This window comes from Argentina silus (assembly GCF_951799395.1).
Source record: "Argentina silus genome assembly, chromosome: 1".
Lineage (NCBI taxonomy): Eukaryota > Metazoa > Chordata > Actinopteri > Argentiniformes > Argentinidae > Argentina > Argentina silus.
This window is the reverse complement of record NC_139655.1, coordinates 6,605,386-6,629,392: the sequence shown is the minus strand read 5'-3', so window position 1 is coordinate 6,629,392 and position 24,007 is coordinate 6,605,386. Positions and strand designations below refer to the sequence as shown.

General features: G+C 44.9%; 1 protein-coding gene across 2 annotated transcripts; it reads left to right on the top strand.

Moving 5' to 3' along the window:
* Window positions 1–416: 416 nt before the first annotated feature.
* On the top strand, window positions 417–23,886 carry wwp1 (WW domain containing E3 ubiquitin protein ligase 1). Of its 2 annotated transcripts, none has more exons than XM_083680702.1 (25): window positions 417–506; window positions 7,560–7,616; window positions 7,841–7,934; window positions 8,117–8,255; window positions 10,208–10,332; window positions 10,467–10,607; window positions 10,837–10,903; window positions 12,841–13,046; window positions 14,276–14,663; window positions 14,819–14,914; window positions 15,623–15,797; window positions 16,730–16,784; window positions 16,986–17,070; window positions 17,238–17,366; window positions 17,685–17,757; window positions 17,873–17,944; window positions 18,173–18,261; window positions 18,393–18,552; window positions 18,637–18,770; window positions 19,024–19,164; window positions 20,102–20,222; window positions 20,322–20,426; window positions 20,690–20,786; window positions 20,958–21,030; window positions 21,179–23,886. In XM_083680702.1, the coding sequence occupies exons 3-25, from the start codon at window positions 7,862–7,864 to the stop codon at window positions 21,276–21,278; spliced, it is 2,844 nt and encodes a 947-aa protein (XP_083536828.1). In that variant the 5' UTR covers window positions 417–506; window positions 7,560–7,616; window positions 7,841–7,861; the 3' UTR covers window positions 21,279–23,886. The 2 variants fall into 2 exon arrangements, with proteins under 2 accessions (XP_083536828.1, XP_083536827.1); XM_083680701.1 differs by lacking the exon at window positions 417–506 and adding an exon at window positions 654–712.
* The last annotated feature ends 121 nt before the right edge of the window (window positions 23,887–24,007 follow it).

The window sequence follows — 24,007 nt, the reverse complement described above, 5'->3', positions numbered from 1 at the left end:
ATTTTTGCTGGGTGTCAATAGCATGACCCTGCAGCTTTCCTCAAAGGGGCGTGGTCTTATGGATTTCCAATTTTGTATAGCCGTCTCGTCCTATTACCTAATCAGTTGTTAGTTGAATACGACGTGTTACAATAAAGGATTAGGTATGGATAACGCCTCATAATATGAACTGAACTTGGCCTGCAGTGACAACATCAACAATGTACAACATCATGTTTGGTGGTGATTTGTAAATGTTTGTTTATGTCTCATATTCATTGAAATGTTGACATTGAAATTAAACTGATTATTTTAGTTGCGCAAAGTTTCGCTGTATGCGTAGTCGGGAAGGCATCAATCTCCGCTTGCGTCTGTTTTTGCTCCGGTATGATTCTCGCGGTATGTGTGAACTTGTCTGTTGTGGTGAGAGATGGCAATCGTGGCTGAACGCTGAAGCAAAAAATAGGCGAACGGAGCCGCAGAGAAGAATTGAGAACACCCCGGTGCGGAGTGGAGCTAAGCAGACGGTAAAACTACCAAAGCGGTGTTGGACTTTCTGTTCCTGTTGACAACAATTAGTTCTTGCCAGCTTGCCAGTCAGTGCCTTTTTTATATCCAAAACTGACTTGGGAACTAACTGGCCTCGGATTTAGCCAGTTTTACGTTAGCTAGCCAGCTAGCCTGCTATACATTTCCTCGCTCACTGGATCATAGCTGACTAGCTTGCTACCAAGTTCGTGTTTGACATGCTATCTGGCTAATTACAGACAGATTTGTTTACACTAAACTGGAAAATAAATGTTCAAATAAATACAAGCAATAACGGGGTATATGAAAAGATGGCGGACATCTAGCTATCTTAGCTAGCGAGCTAGCTTCTAGTCAATGATGATTGTTGTTGTGGTGAGGCCCAGCTAGCTATAGTACAGCTTGTAATAGCTAGCTGGCTACTTTGGTGTACACTGTGTTTGACTGTTAAAATCCACCCAGATAAATCGTGGCCAACTAGCCAAGTAAGCCAAATGTCCAGGGGTTCACCCCATGATATTGTTAAAAAACGTCGTGTCAAACCCTGACTTGTAGTCCATGTCATAATTATCAGATAGCTAGCCGACGTTAGCTAACTAACTTTTCATGGGTCATGCGCACATTGCGCAGGGTTTCTTGCAGATGACAAAGGTAGGTAAGCAAAGCCTGTGTCAAAGGTAAGCTCAATATTAATTCACTGTACATGTAGCTAAAAGTGAGCCTTCCATATTTCCCATTTATCTAGCCAGCTATGTTAGAACTGTGTGCGTGAAAGAACACGAAGTTTGAACATTGAGTTCTTGGTAGACCAAAATTGTTTTGCAAGCTAAGGTGAGAGTCTTGGTATAGGATTTCTTTAGGTTTGCAATAACGGTTTCAAACTGGTACTGCGTTTTGGAATAAGTATAGTTTTGTAATTTTCCCCTATGAGCAACTATGGGGCCTAGGATTGCTGCCTTGCTCCAAAAAGAACTGCAGGCCTTATTTGGTTCAATTGCTGATAGTGCTCTTCCACGTAAACTGGGCTGTATTGTGTTCCAGGCCTGCGGTAGCATCCTGGTATAGTCTCCCATTGACAGTAGTCTTGTCGCCTTTGCCTGTCACACTGTGAAGGAATTAGTTACAGGAAGCTGTCATTTGAGCAGTGCTTTTGGCTGGCCCAAACATGCTTATTTGGCCTCCCTGTTTCCCTCTCCCTTGTTGACCTTTCACAAGGAAACAGCTGTGGGGAATGCTGGAGTTGTATGTCTGCACCCCACTGTGTGAAGCTAGTGGCTTGTGCCAAGGTAAATAACTGTTGTGGTTGTAAAAAGGAACTGCCTGTTATCTGTTAATATTGGTGATGTAACATTAGTCAATCATCGCAATGCTTTTCTAATGATGCCTATGGGTAAAATTAAAGGAAATCCTAGAAGGTTCATTCATTGTCTTTGAGCTGGCCAGGGGTTGCCACCCTTGGTGTGGCAAGACTGGAGTTGAGCTAATCTCTAATTGAATGAAGACACCTCTGATTAATCAAAGTAGCATCACTCCGTTCCTATTGTAGGTCAATCACGTTACATTTAAATAGAGTATAGTACAGAAGAGTAAGGCCAGGCTAGTAGTATAGTCTATATTTTAAATGAATTGGCTAGATTTTGCTGTGTGTTGGAAGATATTCCGACCTGGCATTTCTTCGAGCATGTCAGAAAAAGCTCTCAAATACGTAGTGCACACGTTCATAACTGTTTTGTAAGCAAATTCACCCCCATTGGCCCATAGTTGCAATCATTTTATATACAGGTTATAATGCAACCTAAACAGGGATACATTATTTTTGCATAGACTCCTATTAAGTGGATACAGTCAAAGCCACATGAGACACAGGAGTGTAATTATAACAGCCCCTTTTCCAGTATTAGTCATTAAGCTCATCATTGGGGAAACCCCTGATCTGATATGAAAAAAGGTTAAAGGTCACACACAGAATGCCCCAATGGTATTCTGAAAAGCCTTTCCTTCCTGACATCATGTCATATGTGCAACTAACATTGAGTTGGACATGCTGTTATCTGGAGCCAGCATCAGTCATTTATGTTAACTGCCTTCATAATCAGAGGAAATTACCTATGATCAAAACGTAAGTCCCTCATGTTCAAAGTCATGTGGTGCTCGGATGCATCGGCATGTATTACAAACTTGGTGACCTAGGCTACCTCTGAAAGTCAGAGGTTTAGACCATGTAGATGGAGCACATAATAGAGGAGTAAGAAATGTGTTCATCGTTGACGAATTACCTGGCTGCTATAGAATGATTGTACAGAAAAAAACTACAGTCACTTTGAATACCAATTACAATATCACAAAATCCTGGAGATCAGTTCCAGATCTAGTCTCCGAGATATATATTCAATATCTTAGTGAGAGATTTTATTGTCAGGAATATCAACTGCTGCTCCTGGTGCTGTTGATGTCACCTGAGGTGCCTGGTCAGAGGTCAGCTCTGAGCAAACTGAGAGAATACACACACGCACGCACACACACACACAGATTTGGGCAACCTGCCAGTCCGCAGTGGAGGCTTCACATCAGATCCATAGTTTTTCCTTGCCTCCACTAGATTACAGTCAGTTGGACATTTAATTATACTTTGATTCAGTGATGATATTATTGAGTCAACAATCCCGTAATTGCAGCTGATTGTCTGTGCTAGATTCTATGCAATCAAATATGCCTAATTGCTCTTTCCAGTCTCAACCCAGTCACAACCAATGAGGGACCGAGCTGACAGACGGTCACCCTGACTGGATGTCCACACCATGAGCTATAGTCCAACATTGCCTGCTGTCTCGAGGGTCGCTTGTCTCTTCTCTTGTCATGCTGTGCAAGCCAGGAACTACAAAATAGCCTGGGTGTATCTACATAGATGGTTAATCTATGAATCTATGCATCAATAATTATTATTATTTTAATTCTGAGTATAACTATGATATAATGAAACAATTATGTACTAGATCAGCTGATTCACGTAATTGTAGTGTCATACCTATCTTAGCTATTGGCTAACAACTGTTTTCAGCAGAGTTGTCGCTCTGCTCTGTTCCCCAGAATAGAAAAGATTTCAATTCGGGTTTGTCGCCTTGCTAGTCAGTGTCGTGTCGCTGGAGCCAAGTTGCGCTGTGTCGCCCCCCAGTCACTGCATCTCATTGAAAATGACTGATTTCCGGCTGTTTTGTTGCTTGTCGATAACTCTGATCGGAGCGGTCCTTTATTCATCGACCCCAGATTACATCCCGCAGGTCAGGCACACTAGAACAAGCATGCACGCACGCACGCACGCACCTCATCCTCCCTGTCTTACTCCATCTGTCCTCTCCCCCTCCTCCTCAATGGACGCACAGTGTTGTGATTCAGTGCGATTAGCTAGGTTATTTAGCTTAGCGCAGACTCTGCTTGCAGCACATGCATTTCTGTGTTGATTAGAGTGTAAAGGACAATTATCAGGGTGCACATTGGACAAAAGGGAGGGGTGTGTTTCGTCAGGGTGGGGTGGGGACGAGCAGAGCACTGCAATATGGTTACGCAATTGTTCTGTCCAGGTTTCCTTCTCCGTTCAACTAAGTTCCACCTGAGAGTCACAGTCCTCTATTGTACTGTACTGTACTGTACCATAGTGACACACAGAAAGACATCTAGGCCTAGCCACTGACTGTTCACCCTCAAACGTTGGCGTTTCGTTGAAAGTAGTATAAACATTTTTGCGAGCCACACTTGAAAAGAACATTGGAGAGATGGTAGAGAAGACGTTGCTTGCCTGCCCTGACCCTTTGACCCGTGTGTGGCTCTCTCCACTCCAGAGTACCAGGGGATCACAGGCCAGTCCCTCCCACGTCCGACCATATCCTCTTTCCTTAGCCAGGCTCATTCATTAGAGACTGATGGCAGATCAGTGTTGGGTTCTGTCCGAGTCCCCAGTCCCTGCAGCTCTGAGGCAGGCGCTAAGGACAGGGAATGCTAGCCATAGTATCTAGGCTACATCTAGGTTATTTCTCTGATATTATATACTAGCTAGGCCTCTGTGCTCTGTAAGCAGAACAGCTCTTTTTATCCATTGTGACATAAGTGGGATTGCCTCTGCTGTGGAGTGCACATTCTGGTTAGCCTTGGAGTCTAGCCTTGGAGTCTTTTTTAAGCTTCTCTTGACTAGTTGATGACTTTCTATTCCAAAGCATGTTGACTTATTTAACTGGGACTCTTCTTTCTCTACACTGCAGTTAGGCTAATCGGATCCCATCTGAGAGAAGGTGATTAGGGCCTGCCTCCTGTAAGGACCTGGCTGAAATGAAGTGTCAGTAAGACAAATAGGAGGCGTTAGCACTGAGTTTGTTTTGGTATGGTCTTCTCATAGCCAGCCAGACAGCACGTTGCCTCCCTCATAAAATCTTGCGGCTTGCTCACCTTGGAGTTTCTATCTGTTCGGCCCAGGCTGTGGCTGGAGACGTTGTCACGTCTACCAGTCAGGGAGACGCAATGAGCGGGAGAGATCGGCCTGATCCAATCCATAATGCTGTGTCATTGGTTCTATTGCTAACACCCCCCTCCCCCGTTACTCACTCACTCACTCACTCACTCACTCACACATTCCTTGGTTGGGTTCCACTGTCTCATCAGAGGCTTGGATGGGATCAGGGAGGCTTTATCTCTCCTGTTAGTAGTCATTGTGCTGCTCGGCCGAGTTCAAGCAAGTCAGACACGTTCCCCTGCCAGGTCAACCGGGGGCACGAGAGAGCAGTTAAGCGGAGAGGTAGAGGAGGAGCAGTAGGCGAGGAGAGTGTGTTCCGGAGAGAAGTGATGCAGTGAGGAAGGGCGTGAAGGAAGGAGTGAAAAGTGAACCGCTGAGGCGTTGAGTAAAAAATACTCCAGTGGTGCTGGACTGGGGAGGAGCACCCTTATCATCACTCCTCCACATTCTCTCATCCCTCTGAGGTCGTTCTGTTCCCTCTCAGAACATTCATGCTGCATTCCCTTGGCTACTGTGCTACACAGTCGCCCTAATCACCGAATGACAGAGGGGAGAGAGTTATGCTCATCATAAATGGGAAGCAGAACTTTCAGGTCGCGGTAGCACCTGCTTTGGTGTTTCCAGACAACTGTCTCTGTCTGGAACTGGGGGTGAGTAAGATGCTTGTCAATAAGCTCAGGGTGGCGTCACCTGGGCCAGGCTACTTTAGTACTTTCCTCCCAATGTAGGCTTCATGTGTCCAAGGCTATTTCATGTGTTCTTATTTGTGTAGCTATGAAAGGGCAGATCCTCATATCGATGGTTGACTTGTGCTCCATTCCGTTGCATGGCTGGATGAGGCACTCATGTAAAGACAATGGGGGCTTTCTCCTCACAAACAGCACCTCACCCCCAGTCAGCTGGCAGCCCTCTAGCTCCTCTCTGCCCTCTTACACAAGCTCATTTTGATTAGAGAAGGACAGTGCTAGTAGTGATTGTGAAATTCCCGTGTGTGTAATATGTGTGTATGTGTATATGTGTGTGTGTGTGTGTGTGTACGTGCATGGTTGTGTCTCCCACTACTCTCCCCATGTCGCAGTATCAGTGTGATTATTGGACTCTTTTAGTCAGGTTGACCTTGTACTGTTCCTTTTGTATTGTTCACATGACAATCTGTGGGAGGCTGTTACAATATTAGGCACACTTGTGGTACACTGTGTGACAATTGTCCTGTGTCTGTGCGCACATGTACGCAGCGATGGTGACCTCTCCATGTCCCTTTTCTTTACCAGAGTGTAACATGGTTTTGGAGCAATAAAAAAAAATTGTCTCTGTTGGGTGATCGGATGGTGACAGCTGTGTCTGAGTGTGTGCACCATTTAGCCTATGCACTGAGAGGTATTATGCTGACATGGATAATTCTTTCTCTCTCCCCCTGCCCAGTTATCAGTTTGGAGCTCCCTATCTTCTTAATTGAGTTCATAAGCTGCTTAAAGCCTGCTCAAATTTGGACCTGGTTCTGTGTGTCAGCCTCTGAGTACCCAACTCCTATCACACAGCTTGGAAGTTCTTTTTTAAAATGGAAAAGGATTTTTGTTGTAGCATAACCATTTAACCTTGGCAGCTTAGGTGCATTCATAAGGTCTGTCGCTGAACTGTTCAACTGTTTGAGGGCTCCAGAATCCTACCATTTGGTCGCATTTTGCGACCATTTGACTTAGAGTTTTGCTTGCCGCACCGGTGCAATGAGTGCAGACTCATTAGCCTAAATAATGTTTTTATATTGCAATTGTAGTAACACTTGACTTAGAGTGGTGATAATGTAGCATCCACAAAGCATTAATATAGCCTTTATATGCATGGCGTAAGAGTAATAGCCTACATAAGTTTATAGTCATTTATAAAGGTCTTTATGAATGTGTTATGCCACATTGGCTTTGAACATTATGACAGCCACTCCATAACAACTTATAAGCACACTACTTTGTCTCCACCGAAAAACCTCTTTCTCTGTTTGACATATATTTCAAGCAAACCATCATGGCACTTCTTATTAGGCCGTGGGACTACACTGCAATATATTGTCTAGTAGTGTTTATGCAGATTTTGATTTTGAATAATAAGGCCTTATATCACATTTATGGCCAATTTTACACACTCACAGTGCTAATTTGTAAATTACTATAAATGTATTTAGGCCTTTTTGACTATACATAGAATGCTTTGTGGCTTTCAAATGATCGCCACAAATGTTACCGCAATAGTATATATAGCATGCGACATGTTTGATATTCATTCTAACAGTCTTCTCATTGTGGTTTTGTTCTAATGGCCATAGCCTACTGAGTGGTGCTGACTCTTAAATAACACATTCAGCTGTTTGCTACAGACTTTCAACACAATGTTTTTTGGTTCGTTCCTCAGAGCCCTGTGCTGCACTAGACAGTGCTGTTTGGAAACGTGGGCCCAACTGCTCTCTCTTCCCCTTGACGTAGATTCTGTGGTTAAACCCTAACACGACCTATGCGGTCTGTATCAGCTGACCCTAACTACTTACTGTTTCCCATTGCAGGGGAACCATGGGCCACGGAGTCGGCTGATTTGCAGGGCTTTGCAAAACGCACCAATCGTGAGTAGTCTTATAATAACCTTTCCATAAGTACTAGTAATTGCAGGGCAAGTCATCAAGGTTTAAGAAAGGAATTGTTCCCACATGTTTGTAGCTCAAAGTACAAATGTATCATGATTTGAAGCCCATAACATGTTGCTCCATTCCACAGCTTTGATAGCCAGTAGATAAGTAGCATTTCTTTAACACGTTTTGAGCTGGTTGTCCGTTCCCCCCCCCACCAGGCTTCCACTGCGGTGTATGACATGGCCACGGCCTCGTCCAGAGCAGAGTGTAGTAGCAATAACCACAGAGGGACGTCACAGCTACATGTCATCGGTGAGAGGAGAGCTCATTAGCTGACACCACTGTGACATCATTCAGAATGCTGATCATGTAGGCCAAAGTCAGCTTCCCTTTTCAATAGCAGACACACAAAGTCACATCAAGTATCAGCTAATCATCGCCGTAGCCTCCTCCAAAAGAGTGACTTGTCAATTTTCCCCACCTCCCTCCTGCAGTTTCCTGTGCCAAACTCAAGCGGAAGAAGAGCTTGTTTGGGACGGCCATCTATGTGGAGGTGACAGTGGAGGGAGAGTCGCGCCGCACGGCCAAGTCCCACAGCTCATCCAACCCCAAGTGGGACGAGCGACTCACTCTGTAAGGACCCTCCTCCCCTTTCTCTCTCTCTGTGTGTGTGTGTGTGTGTGTGTGTTTGTGTGTGTGTGTGTGTATGTGCGCTTAGTTCCCCCCCCCCAAACCCACTTAGGAAAACATTTCTGAAGTTAGAATATTCTCTAATACGTTGTCATCTGGGCGGACAGTATGAAATTGATGAATAAAAAACCAGAGATGTTTTAGGCTTATTGTATATCTTCCTGCACACTCTTTACCAACTATGAACCTGTTTTATAGTTTTATTCCTCTTGTTGGTTCTCAAATTTGAACCATCCTGAAAAAAGAACCCTGCATCTGTTCAGTTGTATGCAGTCTGTCCGTTACCTAGCAGGTTTTATGGGTCTCTGGCTTTTTAATTAGTGAGCCAAATGTCAGAAACTCGTCAGTCATTCCACTAATTGCCTCAATTTGGTAATTATCCCTGGCAAAACAGAGCTCTGTTCCGATCGTTTTTGTGCTGCGTGCATTTTATTGGGGTAGCTGCGGCTCCACTCTGGCCTACAGCTCGTCGTCCAGTGTATCTAATTTGAGCTCTACACTCCAGCTCAAATACACACAACTATACCTTCTGGTAGCTAGCTGGCATGTTGCTGCTGTGTTTATGAACACGGCACCAGCTGCTAAATTGTGTTCCAGCAGAGTGTGTATGCTGTGCTCTGTGTCTGCAGTGATAATGAAGACAGTGTATTGATTTTTATGACGACACTCCTGTGTTGACCCTCTCTACCTCCCTCTGTCTCTTTAAACCGTTTGTCCGTCTCTTTCTGTCTCCCCCAACCGGGGGGTGGGGGGGGGGGGGGGTGGGCTCACCACTGAGCTGAGGCAGCATCCCTCCCCTCCTCTCCCCTGCAGTATTCCAGCAGCTTTTGTTCCTGTTATTGGAGTAAATAAGGGAGAGGGAGATGAGAGAGTTGGGGCTGAGAGAGAAGTGGCGTCCCACCTCACCCCAATGCTCAGCGTTCTCACTACTGCCAGGAATACTAACCACGCCACTCTGCAGACAGCTAGAAGGGAGGGAGGGAGGGAGAGACGGGGACACCGAGTTTGTCCTTTATATCACTAAGATGTCAAGGTATTAAGGAGAATATGACTGACAAAGTCAACATTGAATCAGAGAGCTCTGTTTCCTGTAGACTCTGCCTTCAAAATCAAATGACTTTGAGAACAGCAAGAGATTGCAAGAGTTTGCCAAAGGCATAGAAATGTCCAGGGACCCATCACAGCATGTAAACATCTCACAGGTAGGATAAACGCAAAGGGAAATCAATGGCTGAACATATCCCTCTGATGTTGAACAGTGTGCCAAGGCTGGCTCCTCTCTGCTCAGGCCTACTGAGACATCTCCATTAAAGCCTGTGTGTGGAGCTAATTTGATCAGAGAGACTGGGAGTGCTGTCTGAGGCGAGGCGAGGCGGGGGGGTGTTCAGATCGATGAGGGAGCTCGCCTGAGGCCCACTGAGGAACAATCATTACCTTTATTATCATCGTCATCAAACACAGTCAACAAGCTGCAGTCTACTAGAGAGCACACATGCGATCCCCCCCCCTGTCCTCCTCACTCTCTGTCTGCCCACTGGCTTCAATGGAGACACTGATGTTCTCCAGACAAATTTGGCAACAAAGAGCCTCTGATTTGGATGTCTCATTCAGTCCCCATACTATAGGGAGAAATAGGCCACTGTATTCAATGGTAACTGGGATCCACAGCTATATTACGTAATGGTGATATTGTCCTGTTAGTAATGTATGCTATTCATCCTGTATGGTATTGTCAGTAGCCAAATGCACTCATGTTAGTGATGTTTATTTATATCCCAGAATCAGATAAACAAAACCAACAGTGGTTTGTTTGTTTGTTTTCCCCTGCATACTCAGGATGCTTGTTTTGGGTGATCGTGTGTGTGACTGCTTGTGTGTGGTGTGTGTTCTTGCAGGAATGTAACACCACCCTCGCAGGTGGACTTTAAGGTATGGAGTCACCACACCCTGAAGGCGGACGCACTGCTGGGGAAAGCCACTCTGGACCTCCTCCAGGCCTTGGAGCAGCACAACAGAAAATGTACGTCGGTCACTATCAGTAGTCTTGCGTTGAAAGGTCTGTGTAAGAATGAACTTCAGGAGCCTATCCTTAAGCGTATCAGCAGTGAGTGAGTGTCTGTGTTCTCTCCACCCTTGCACCTGGCCCGTCCTCAGTGGAGAATGTGAAGGAGGTGCTGAAGCTGACCCTTGATCATAAGGGGGTGGTGGTCCCTACGGGAGAGCTGACCGTGTTCCTGGATGGCCTGACAGTCGACCAGGAGCAGCTGCACAATGGCAACACCTCCACTACTACCAGTGAGTTTGTGTGTGTGTGAGTACTACCAGTGAGTTTGTGTGTGTGTGTGTGTGTGTGTGAGTACTACCAGTGAGTGTGTGTGAGTAAAAAGGCCTTTGTGTTTTTATACCCATCTGTGTGGGTGTATGCATTAGACTGTGTTTGACTATGGTAGTTAAGGATTTATCTAGTGCATGTTTCAGTGCTAGTCCAGTGCTTTTCGGGTGACAGTGATCTCTGCCCTTTCAGAAGTCCAACAGAACGGCGATGCCATTCACGAAAACGGAGGGGACACCTCCTCAAGGGCTCCTAACAGGCGAGTGAACTACTGCACAGGGAAACGAAGACCTGGTGAATGGTGTCGTCCTTATACATGATTAGTTGAGCTGCAATGGTTTGGAGGTAATGGCTGTAGAAAGGGCATTTTATCAGCGGCCATTAGCAATAGCTCATATTAATGGAAACCGAAGAAGGTCTGATGAAATGCTGAAGACACACGCACACACTCTCCCTCTCACTTTCCTCCCTCTCTCGTCCTTGCAGCTTCCTGCCTTATATCATTGTGGTGGGTCTATATATGTCACGGCTGGTCGAGCCGCTCTCTCCGAAGACAGGGAGCTATTAGAACTCTCGCCGTGTAAAATGCTCTGGGCGACTGCACGTATCCGCTGTCCCCTGTGTCTGCCTCTCCCCTCCATCTGGACTGCTTTCAATGCAAGCCACCAAACCAGTGCCCATCTTTATTGTCTCTCACTCTTGTCAAAGTTCCCTTCACAAGTCTATATTGTGTTAGTACTTATCTAAAAGTGAACCGTCTGCAATTTATTCCCGGTGGGGCCAGACTCCATCTGCATTGCAGTTGCTGCGTTTATAAAGGCTGCAAAACAGTGCCTTGCTATGTGTCGCTCTCCTTCTCCTGCTGTCTCACTTTCTGTTGCTGTCTCGATTTTCTTACTACCCCATTCTCCTTCACTCAGTGTTTTTCTGTCTCTCCCTCTCTCTCTTCTTCTCTCCCAGCTGATCTCTCTGTTTATCAATTAACTGCGGGTGAGGGAGACACTTTCCCTAAATCCAGTGCCCCAGGTCCCAACTGTTTTAAACATTCCCACTGTCCTCCAGAATGGCCAGGTCAGGGACAGACAGTACAGAACCTGCTGTGTGTCTATGGGCCTCTGTCTCTGTGTCCTGCCCTCAAAGAAGCTTTCCCAGATACTGTGTTTGTGGCATGTTTTGTCCTTTTGTGAACAAATGTGTGTAATGGTGGCCCTGGGATGTGTCTAGTCTGTGCCAGTGACAAAACACAAAAGCTCTCCTTCAAGCCGAGCTGTTTCATCTTGTCGAGGAAAAACCCTCCAAACTTGAGTTCTTCTTGGTTAGTCACAATCTAACATACTACATATTCTGTAACCAAGAAACCAAAGTTAATTCTGAGCTCATTTTATTCTGCCAAGTTGACAGGAACCTTTCAATACACTGAAATCATATGCAGAGAGAGAGAGACTCTGTACACGACACGGGGCAGAGAAAAATTATCCTCTGTAGGCCGTTTTTTTATTCCCAAATCACCTCTTTGTTCCCAACTTTTCTCCTCAATCTTTAAACCAGATGTAACCTTTCGCCTCTCCTTAAACTCAGAGGATGAAACTTTTCACCTCCCCATATACAAATCATAGGTACCTTTCACCCCTATATATGCCCAGGAATGTAGGGTAGCAGGAAAAGTCAACATGAGTCTCAAGTCAAAAGTTCACTATACATATGTGTATATCAAGGTCAAATGATCAGTATCCAATATACCCTATTATTAATTGAAAGTATGAATATAGCATTAATAATCAGTTGATCAATTCTCACAATCTTCCACAATCTCTATGGCATCCTACCCACTCTCTCTCTTCCTGCATGACAATAGTCTCAATGCCACAAATCAGTGGCTCTTCTCTCAATGTGTCGCAGGCGGCTCGAACAGGGCACACAGATTGCACATGCGTGATGCACACAAGACTGCAACAGTTTTGACTGTCAGTTCAGCACTGCATCCTTTTGTAATGTCATCACTTTTCGGAGCTTGTGTACGATACTCTGATAAGAAGGTTAATTGAACGTAACAATGTTTTGCAAGAAAGATGAAAGGGTTTCTTTTTCTACAGTCTTCTTTTCCAACCCACAGAAAAAGCTTTTAGGTTAGATGCGGGAGCCTCCAGAGATGGACCACTAACTCTCTGATTCTCCCTCCCTGGGTGTCCCCCACAGTTCAGTGAATGGTACTGGGTCTGGTCCTGGCTCCCACTCTAACGGCGTGGACAGTGAGGGTCCCTCCACCTCCTCGGCCCACAGCGACTCCAGCACCGTCCTTGTCGTCAACGGAGACAGAGCCGCCTCTCCAACCGATCAGACGGCCAGCCCCAAGCCCACGCACACACCAAAACCCGCCGACAGTGACGTAGCCAATAGGACTGGTGAGAAACAACGCCATTTTCAATATTTAATTATTATATTATTGATCCTCTTTTTACCGCCACAGTTAGGGTCACCCCCCTCATTGTGTCTAGTATTATATAGAGAATATATACAATATATACACTCTCCAAACACTTTATTAGGAACACTATGTTAATACTGTGGAGGGCCTCACTTTGCTCTCAAAACAGTCTCAGTTCTTCGTGGCATTGATTCCACAAGATGTTGGAAACATTACTTTGAGATTCTGGTCCATGATGACATGATTGCATCACGCAATTCCTGCAGATTTTTCAGGTGCACTTTCAAGCTGTGAATCTCCTGTTCTACCACATCCCAAAGGTGTTCTACTGCATTGAGATCCGGTGACTGGGAAGGCCACTGATGAACACTGAACTCATTGTCATGTTCATGAAACCAGTTTGAGACAACTTTTGCTTTGTGACATGCTGCCTTATCATGGTGGAAGTAGCCATTAGAAGATCGGTAAATTGTGGCCATGAAGGGATGCATATGGTCAGCAACAATACCTAAATAGGCTGTGGCATTCAAACGATGATTGATTGGTATTAACGGGCGCGAAGTGTGCCAAGAAAACATTCCCCACACCATTACACCACTTCCACCAGCTTGGACTGTTGACACAAGGCAAGTTGGGTCCATGGATTCATGCTGTTGGCGCCAAATTCTGACCCTACCATCTGTGTGCCTCAGCAGAAATCGAGATTCATCAGACCAGGCTACCTTTTTTCTAGTGTTCAACTGTCCAGTTTTGGTGAGCCTGTGCCCTCTGCAGCCTCAGCTTTCTGTTCTTGGCTGACAGAAGTGGAACCCGACGTGGCCTTCTGCTGTTGTAGCCCATCCGCCTCATGACGCGTTGTGCATTCTGAGATGCTTTTCTGCTCACCACAATTGTACAGAGTAGTTATCTGAATTACTGTAGCCTTTCTGTCAGCTCGATTTTTTCCCCATTCTGATGGTTAATGTGAACATTACCTGAAGCTGCTGGCCCGTATCTGCAGGACTTTATGCATTGCGCTGCTGCCACATGATTGGCTGATTTAGATAACTGCATGAATGAGAAGGTGTACAGGTGTTCCTAATAAAGTGTTCGGTGAGTGTATGTTAAAGAGTGTTGTCTTCCTTCTCCTTGTTTTCCCCCCCCTCTCTCTCTCTCTCTCTCTCTCTCTCTCTGTCGTTTTTCCAATTCCCCCCCCCCCCCCTCAAGTTAACGGGGAGACCTCCGCTGCTGCTCCTGGCCCCTCCACGGATGATGCACTGCCCTCTACAGATGCCCCAGAGGAGTGCAGTGAAGCCACCACCTCAGACCATGCGCCCAGCACAGCCACAGACCCAGACCCAACCCCAGACTCCACCTCAGCCTCCACCCCTGCCCCCTCTGTTCCCCAATCACCCCCAGCTCCCTCCACTGAGCCTGACGGTGCTGCTGCTCCCTCTTCCGCCACCCCTGCCACAGCCTCTGCCCGGGCAGCCTCTTCCTCCACCCCCAGCTCCACAGCCGAGGCTGCAGGGGGCAGCAGTGGGACAGCCTCAGACGGGGCCAAGCCCAGACAGCAGGCCACCAATGCCAGCACTGCAGACCCCCTCCCCCAAGGGTAAATCTCACAGAGAGATTGCTGCGTGGTGTGTGTATGTGCATGTGTTACAAATTGGAAACGTATATCTAAGGTAAAGACTAGAAGTGAGATTGTGGCAGGTTATTACTGCACTGTTTGATCTGTCTGTGTTGTGCTCCTGTGTGCCTGTACAGGTGGGAGCAGAGGAAGGATCCCCATGGGAGAACCTACTATGTGGATCATAACACAAGAACTACCACCTGGGAGAGACCCCAGCCCCTACCACCAGGGTCAGTCTATCAGCTACACCATACAGCCACACCTCAGTCAGCCCTCTCCACAGCAATGTCAGCATGTCACCATTAATGAAGTGCTGTCTCCTCTATTGAGACTTCCTTGACAAAGTGGCTCCGAGTCGAGACCAATAAGTCCCATCTCTGAATCAATATGTAAAGTGACGCTTCCAATGCGCTGGTAAAGTTATGGCACCATAATCAAGGAATACCATGACAACAAAGCTGTTTGGGGACAAACATAGCATGTTTGCATTGGAAGATCTATAAGAGACTACTAAATATTTTTTTTAGTATGATAAAATATTGCATTTGATATTGGAGACACGTACTGGTACAAGTAACGTGGCTAACGGGACCAATCGCTAATATAGCTGAAAAACTATTTTTTTTAATAAATCTTCTAACCTGTGTAGTTGTTCACACTGTCTTTGTTTCTGGGATGATGGGGAGAGCTAAATAATGAACACTAGTCAATTTTATTACAGTGGGATTTATGTTTGTCTCCAGATATTTCTCCAGGTGTTCTTTGATTGAGAGATAATCACTTCACCAATGTATTCTGAATGCTTTGTTCAAACTGACTTTGTCCTGGTAGCCTATTAGGTCTATTATTGTATAAATCAATGTCCTGAACAGCTTCAGTTAGAAGCTTGCACTGACACTACAACTCTCTGTCTGTCCGTCCGTCCGTTTGTGGTTCAGCTGGGAGAGGCGTGTGGATGACCGAGGCAGGATCTACTACGTGGACCACAATACGCGCACCACTACTTGGCAGAGGCCCACCATGGAGTCGGTCAGGAACTTTGAGCAGTGGCAGTCCCAGCGCAGCCAGCTGCAGGGAGCTATGCACCAGTTCAACCAGCGATACCTCTACTCGGTAACAACTACCCCTTTGCCCTCCAGCAAACAAGCACTGTCTAGGCCTGGGGCAACATCAGTCGGGGTGGATAGAAATGAAGTGCATTGATTTATCAAGAATTTCTGATATTATTGTTCTAATTGAACAATCATCAAAAATTCCCATCAACCGATCACATCACAGAAAACAAAGCCGATAGAGCTATTGTCTGAAGCACTCACTCTCAGATAATTACTTAAAAGGCTCTTATTGTTACAGCGTTTAAAGACCAATCAGTCACAAGCTAGATGTCAGAGTTCTTGTGGATTTCACTCTTTGTTGGCATTTCAGTGTTCCATGCATCTATTTTATTTGCAGCATGTGGATTTTAGAGGTATCGGATGGTTCCATTGAAGATGTTGATAAAACAACAGACCTCTGCCAGTAGTTCCATCCTAAGATTGTCGTCTCAATTGAAATTGCATCAAGTCATTGTTTTGCCTTCTATAAAGGTACCTTGAAAGGTGTCTTGAATTTTGAAGGTGTGTTTTTTTTTTTTTTTTTTTTTTTTTTTTTTCCCTTTCTTTCTTCTCTGTTCTGATTGGCCAGGATAAACTGGAGTGAATCATATCTGATAGATAGGTTTGACTGTCTCTCGTCCCACCCCTGGTAATCCCCACCCCACCCCACCCCAATTGACACCCCTCATGCTGTGGGCTTTGAGAGGGGCTCTCCCAGGCCTTTGAACTGGCCTGTAATCTCATCTTCCCTGATGATGATTAGCTCACAACACAAACCTCAGTCAGTCAGTCAGACCATGTGATATAGTCAGCTTCAGCCAGCTAGCCAGTTGTCAGCCAGTCGTGTAGGAAGCCATACATTCATTCACCTCATTTGGAATACTTCTCCTCTCTCTTTCCCTTCCCCGTTGTGCCCGTATGGATGTGCAAATCGCCACCCCATTCTTCCAGGCTTCCATGATGTCGGCAGAAAACGACCCTCTGGGGCCGCTACCTCCTGGTTGGGGTGAGTTATGAATTGATTGTGTTCTTTATGTGGCTTTACTGACTTCCTTTAGTCTTAAGTATTCATATTGGCTTGGTTTTTGGTTGGACACTAGAAAATGTTTTTGCTCTGTGTCTCCAACACATTCTCTGACTCTCTCCATCACCCCCCTCCTTCTTTTCTTACCTCTGTGCGCTGTCCGCCTTTCCTGTATCCCCACAGAGCGACGTGTGGACTCTAACGATCGAGTGTACTTTGTCAACCACAGCACCAAGACAACACAGTGGGAAGACCCCCGCACACAAGGGTGAGTTCAGCACATAGCCAACCTGTGGCCCTCTTATTGAATCTGACTGTAGCGAACCCCACATTGCTCATATAAATGTGCTGCTGTGAAGCAGGGGGTTTCTCTCCGATCCTCTGCTCTCCTCTCCTATCCTCCCAACTCTCTCTCTCTCTCTCTATGTTCGCCAGGCTACAGAATGAGGACCCTCTACCTGAGGGTTGGGAGATCCGGTACACGCGGGAGGGGGTCCGGTACTTTGTGGATCACAACACCCGGACCACCACGTTTAGTGACCCACGCACAGGAAAGTCCTCTGTGTAAGTGGACGGCCTCCTCTTTTGAAATTGTCTTGAAAATGCAGCTGTTGTTTGATATAGTTAACTTGGTCTCATTTCAATCTCTGGGTAACAACAACCCTCTATTCATTACTTATGAAAAGAGTTTTTCTCCCACCAACATCTCTGGGATGGTTTTCGAGCTGTTTGGTCAAATATATTCTCCTCTGTCCAGTTTTCTATGGTGTTGTGAAACAATGCTTCTTGTCACATGATGATAATTAGTCAGGCTCTTCTCTGCACCTTCACCTGACCTGTGACCCCACTAATTTTGGTGGTCTTTGGACCCTCCCTCCTCAGCACCAAAGGCCCCCAGATTGCTTACGAGCGCAGCTTCAGGTGGAAGCTAGCACATTTCCGCTACCTGTGCCAGGTAATACTCTCTCTCTTTTCGCTGTTCTGCCTTAACATTTTAGTTTGCTGGGTTTTCAGGCACAGTCCAGCCATGTTTGATTTCACTGCCACTTTTGTGTTCTTTCTCCCTCCAGTCCAACGCACTCCCCAGCCATGTTAAGATCACTGTGTCTAGGCAGACGTTGTTCGAAGACTCTTTCCAGCAAGTAAGAGAGTTGCCCTTCCTCTGTCCTGTATGTTGTCAGCATGCTGGTACATCTAAACACACACACTGTATAGGGACACATACAGCTCCTTCTGGCATGTCCAATTGTTTTTCGCTCACTAATGTATGTTTTTATATAAGACAATGTAGTTGTAGCTGTACACACACAAACTTCTCAAGTGTTTTTATTGCTCACTGTACTTTTGTCTCTGTGTTTGTGTGTGTCCAGATTATGGCCCTGAAGCCTTACGACTTAAGGAGGAGACTCTACGTCATCTTCAGGGGAGAGGAGGGACTGGACTATGGTGGCCTAGCCAGGTCAGTCTAAACCACCAGTCTAAACCAACTCCTGGTTGTATTCCACCCTATACATGTGAAGGGTCAAATCCCTTTGTCATACCCCTTTGTCTGTTATCTCTCTCGGTCTCTCCTCTCTTTTCTCAACCCAGAGAGTGGTTCTTCCTGCTGTCCCACGAGGTGCTTAACCCCATGTACTGTCTGTTTGAGTATGCCGGCAAGAGCAACTACTGCCTGCAAATCAACCCTGCATCTACCATCAACCCAGACCACCTGTCCTACTTCTGTTTCATAGGACGCTTCATAGCCATGGCAAGTACACACACACACAAATAGGTTAGCTTTATGCCTACAGTATAGTAGAATCTCAACATGATTGGTCTCTTTTGTCTACAGGCACTCTTTCACGGCAAGTTCATCGATACAGGCTTCTCTCTGCCTTTCTACAAACGCATGCTGAACAAGAAACTCATCCTCAAAGACCTGGAGTCGATCGACCCTGAGTTTTACAACTCTCTGATCTGGATCAGGTAATCACCCCTGTCTGTTGACCTAGCCACAACCAGTTGCTACCAGACCATTCAGCATCAATTGACTAAAAACATTTATTTATATAGTTTAGTTTATTGACATAAACAATTACAATGGAATCAAAGAACAGAAGAAAAAAACAAGATGAACAATAAAATACGTCCATGATGTGTAAAACCCCACTCAGGCTTATATGAAAACCTAATCTATCTGGTACTTACAAAAAAACTCTTGTGGTGTTTCTCCTTGTAGGGATAACAACATAGAGGAGTGTAGTCTGGAGATGTACTTCTCTGTGGACATGGAGATCCTGGGGAAGATCACCTCCCATGACCTGAAGCCTGACGGCACCAACGTTCTGGTGACTGAGGAGAACAAGGAGGAGTACATTGGGTAAGGAAAGACGGGGAGCTATAACCAACTAATCACAGAACTGGTCTGGCACTACTGCTGTCAGGGAGATGCAGAGACATCCAAAATCGTTTCTGTTCAGGAAATTGTCTGTCCGTGTATTGTTGAAAGACACAACAACAGGGTACTAAGTTCCACATCATAAAAAGATAGTCACTTGTTGGCATGTGTCTCTTTTGTTCCCTCATAATGGTGTAATGGCATGATGTGGCTTAATTTTCACACAAAAGGACAGTAAAGTATCAACCATTACTAGTTCATATGAAATCTGTAGAGACAGCATTGCATGGCTGGGCCAATTGTCTCATGTCTGTCTCGTATCTCACAAACGGTCATGGGATAGATCAAAAGTAGCCCGGCTAAAATCTGCTGCCATATTGTTACCTTGGTTTCAATGTGTAGACTACTCGTAACTGAAACAATAAATCTGTCAATTGTTTTTCTAAAGAGAATTTCATAGCTACATGACCTTGAAACTAGCAAGGGACATTGGTGGTTGAAGGTGCAGTCGTTATTTAGTTTGGAAATGTACATGAAAACTAGCATAGATTGTTCAGTGAGCCAGCCAGCTGAGCAACTCACATTTCATGATAATGAAACGGGTGCTTTACCCTGAGCTGTGCAAACTTAACAGTGCATATGCATTATTCTGAAAGTGACGTCAAACAACAGTAACTAACAGTGTGTATCGCGCAGTGCCATAGAAGGCAATGGGAGGGTGCATCAATCTCACAAATTACGATCCATTTTTATTGCGGATGCTTTCTAATCTGAAGATTGGTTCCAAGTCCTCCAAGACAGGTCAAGGATCAGAGAGGTCGCGTAGGAATGACGCCACTTGTTATTAGACAATGGGCTGTGGGGCTACATTTGAGTGTAAAGATGAGACTGCCTGAACTATAACTCTTGTCGACTACAGGCTGATGGCAGAGTGGAGGTTTTCTCGAGGGGTGGAGGGCCAGACAAAAGCCTTCCTGGATGGCTTCAACGAGGTGGTGCCCCTGCAGTGGCTGCAGTACTTTGATGAGAAGGAGCTGGAGGTAAGGCAGCGTCTCAGTCTTATCTGCATCTCTTTTCCAGGGAAAGGTCATGTTGGCATGTTTTAAGTGTGTGTGTGTGTGTGCGTTCTCTCGTTCCAGGTGATGCTGTGTGGAATGCAGGAGGTAGACCTCCAGGACTGGCAGAGAAACACTGTGTATCGCCACTACACCAGGAACAGCAAGCAGATCATCTGGTTCTGGCAGGTACAGTACAGACCCTCAGAGACCCCCCCCACCCCCCGCCGCACTCTAGAACCTCTGTTTGTTGTTATCAAACACCAAACTGTGTGCATGTAGAGTGAGTGAGCAAACTAAGTGGTTGAACCTTAGCTGGGACTTTACTCTGTTTATGTTTTGTTAATGTGTTGTTGAAGTCTATGTCTAGCATCTTTATATTTGTGTGTGCGCATGCGTGCGTTCTCCTATTTTAACCGGTATTAACCTGCTGTCTCTTTCTCCCTCTGTAGCTGGTGAAGGAAGTGGACAATGAAGTGCGTCTGCGGCTCATGCAGTTTGTCACAGGGACCTGCAGACTGCCACTAGGGGGCTTTGCAGAGCTCATGGGTGAGCAGCTTTCTCTCTCTCTCTCTGCCCTATCTCTCTCTCACAGGTGTTTCTTGTGATTGTTTCTGCTCCACTACTCGTAGCGTGCAGAAGGTTTGGTGGTGCACATGGTACAGATAAGCATGTTAAAAAAAAAAGACTATCTTCAACTCTCCTCGTGTTTCTCTCTAGGGAGTAATGGACCTCAGAAGTTCTGCATTGAGAAGGTGGGAAAAGACACCTGGCTCCCTCGGAGTCACACTTGGTGAGTGTTCTCTTTCCATGACAACATTCGACTTGTCAGTCATCTTCAGGTCACAATCTTCAAAGATGTTTCATGTCAAATAGCAGTGTTGCGTAACCAGCTGTTACTCCCCCATACTCACTGACTGTTTAATGTGTTTGTGTTCTAGCTTTAACAGGCTGGACTTGCCCCCCTACAAAAGCTTTGAACAGCTGAAAGAGAAGCTGCTCTTTGCCATTGAGGAAACGGAAGGTTTTGGCCAAGAGTAGAGAAGGTTGTCTCTCTACTGCAGTGTATCCAGCCAAGTAAAACAAAAAAAAAAAAGGAAAATTGCACAGATAACTACCAATGTACATAAGCTATTTTGTCATTTTAAACCAAATCTTAATTGACAGCCTCATTAAGCAACCCCCCTTATATTATATACCCCATGAAATATGCAAGCATTTCAGCTTTTCCTCTTCTTTTAAAAACAGAAATCTATGTATGATTTTATTTTCCTTTTGGCTGGTTTTTAAAAGGAGACTGAAAACGTAGAGAGGATTTTATAGTTGAACCATACTTACGGCTCTAGTTTTATAGAGCCTTTAAGGGTGATTGTAGTGTTTGGTCCAGTGCCTGGGTTTTTTGGACCTGTAGTTGGGATTGTGCTGCGCTTGCATGGCTGCCTTCAGAGAAGAGGAAGACTGTCCCAACCACTGTCCCACATACTCACACTCATATCAAGAGGACCGCTAGCCCTCAGTCAGTATTGTTATCATCATTCAATGAAGACCAGTATTCAGCCTGGAGTCCATCCCCCCCCCCCCTCCTCCTAATCCCTCCCCCTAATGGTGAACAAAGATAAAATGGAATTGGTGACAGACAAGTCTTCAAAGTCAACACCCCGTACCTCTTGAGTGAGAGGATGGTACCTTCAAGTGAGATTATCCAGACCCTGATGAACAGTTAGAGCTGTCAACCAAGGAAGCAAATGGGATATAATCCATTTGTCAGTCATTTTATTTGTGAACGGATTAGACCTATTTAAATGCAGGTGCAAGACATACCCAATGAAATGGTGCTTGGTTCAGATGCAGTGTACGTAAGTCCCAGTGTCAGGTTTAGTGAGTGGTGTTGGTGGCAGCGGTGGGATCCACGGCGTAGGGGTGTTTAGGTCTCGGCAGCGGCAGGTTTATCACCGGCACTCAAGCTTCGCTCTCAAACCATGGCACTGCACCTGGCTTCTCTTCTTCTCTTGCATTATTTTACTTGCCTATTTAATTTATTAAGTAATGTTTTTTTTTTTTTTTTTTTATATTTATTTTGAGATGATATAGCCTAGTCTCAAAATGCTGTGTGTACACCTGGAGCAAAGCAGTTGCTACTCACAGAGAGAGAAACCTGAATGAGAAGGCAGTTTGTTATGGATGCGGCAAAATTGTAACTCTCCCATGGCCATTTTGTTCGTTGCAAGCATGCTGCGCTGTCTGCCTCTCTGGGGTGTCATTTAGATTTGTTACTTGACTTTTCCTGGTAAAAAAAATAAATGTCTGTGTGTGTCATGAAGCATACAACAGAAATAAGAGGGTTTCAGCTAAGCAGTTGTCACCCACCAGATTGAAAGGGGAGAAATTTGAAGTTCAAGCATAAAATGTACAGAAACTGCCCTAGGAGGGCAAAACTTTTCTTGCCATGAAATTATTGAAATAGTGTATGGAAAAACAGTGAGTGCCCTTTCTCTAACTTTTGTTAGTAACTGCAGCTTTCAGAAGGGATTTTTTTTTTTTTTTTTTTTTTCATATTCCCCTTTGAAACCTTACGAGATGATTTTCTTCTCTGTGAAAGTAGCCTATATATTCCATCTCACTCAGTCTACTTTGTAGTATTGTGCCACAGGCCAAATGGAACGACCTGTGAAACCCCTCTGTAGGTCCATGGTCTCTATTTGGCTGCTGGCAAAGCAAATTACATGAATGCTTTGGCTTCATCTTTATCTTTTTTTTCTTATTATTATTTGCAGAATTTATTTTCATTTACAGTATGTTTGAAACAATGTTTCTCTTTCTCTCTTTTGAAATGTGAAATTTCTACCAACACTTCTGACGCTGTGTCTGTTTGATTGTTTAGAGCAGGGACAAGCCCAAGCCATCCGCTGTGACGGATCATTTATTTGCACGTTTTCTGTTGGAATTCTGTTCAGACCACTGCAAACTGTAGTACTTCAGATTAAACTAACAGTTCATTTCATCAGTCATGTATATAACATCTGGTCACTATTCCCATTGACAGGAAAAGGAAGGAGGGACAACAAAAAAAAAGAGGAAAAGGCGCATTTGTAATTACCCCTGTATGAATGACAAAAAGGAGTCACTGAAATCAAACACCATAATGATAAAGTGCTTCCTTTTGAACAAAATCAGTAATCAAAAGAAAATCAATTGTGTGTGTATATGGAAAATAATTCAATGTAAAAATGAAAAGAATAGAAAAAAGTACTTAATTATTCGTAGTATTCAGAGCTTCACCATCGACAGGCTCTGTGACGCCTTGTTCGTATCAGAGATGAACTGTAACATATCGCGTGTAGATACACACTGTAAACACCTACACTGTACAGAATGCCCCATACTGGAGACAATGTGTATAAAAGATTCATTTTTAATCTGCTTTTACCCATTTGAATGAATAGATGGATTTATGAAATCAATAAACCCCTGCCCTCCATGCTTTTCTGTTGTGAGAGACATGGGGGTGAGGCCTTCTGCTCAGGATTCACAAAACCTGTTGGCTATTTTTATTCTGTTCTTTAAAACATTTTATTTTCTCTAGTTTTTTTTGGGTTGGATCTTGCCTGTGGAAAGAACCATATTTAATAAATGTATCTGACCATCTTTACACTGAGTTAAAATTCATTCAAATCATTCATTGTGTGTAAATCTGCATAGATTTACAACCATGCTTAGTGTCAATCTTATTTCAACAAATCGGATTAACTATACATTGAATTGACCAATAC

Excerpts from the sequence above, each read along its gene's own strand:
- wwp1 (XM_083680702.1), top strand. The coding sequence starts at position 7,862 with ATGGCCACGGCCTCGTCCAGAGCAGAGTGTAGTAGCAATAACCACAGA. Across the intron at positions 16,785-16,985 it reads GCCGCTACCTCCTGGTTGGG|AGCGACGTGTGGACTCTAAC; the intron begins GTGAGTTATGAA and ends GTATCCCCACAG. Across the intron at positions 20,427-20,689 it reads AGATCATCTGGTTCTGGCAG|CTGGTGAAGGAAGTGGACAA; the intron begins GTACAGTACAGA and ends CTCCCTCTGTAG.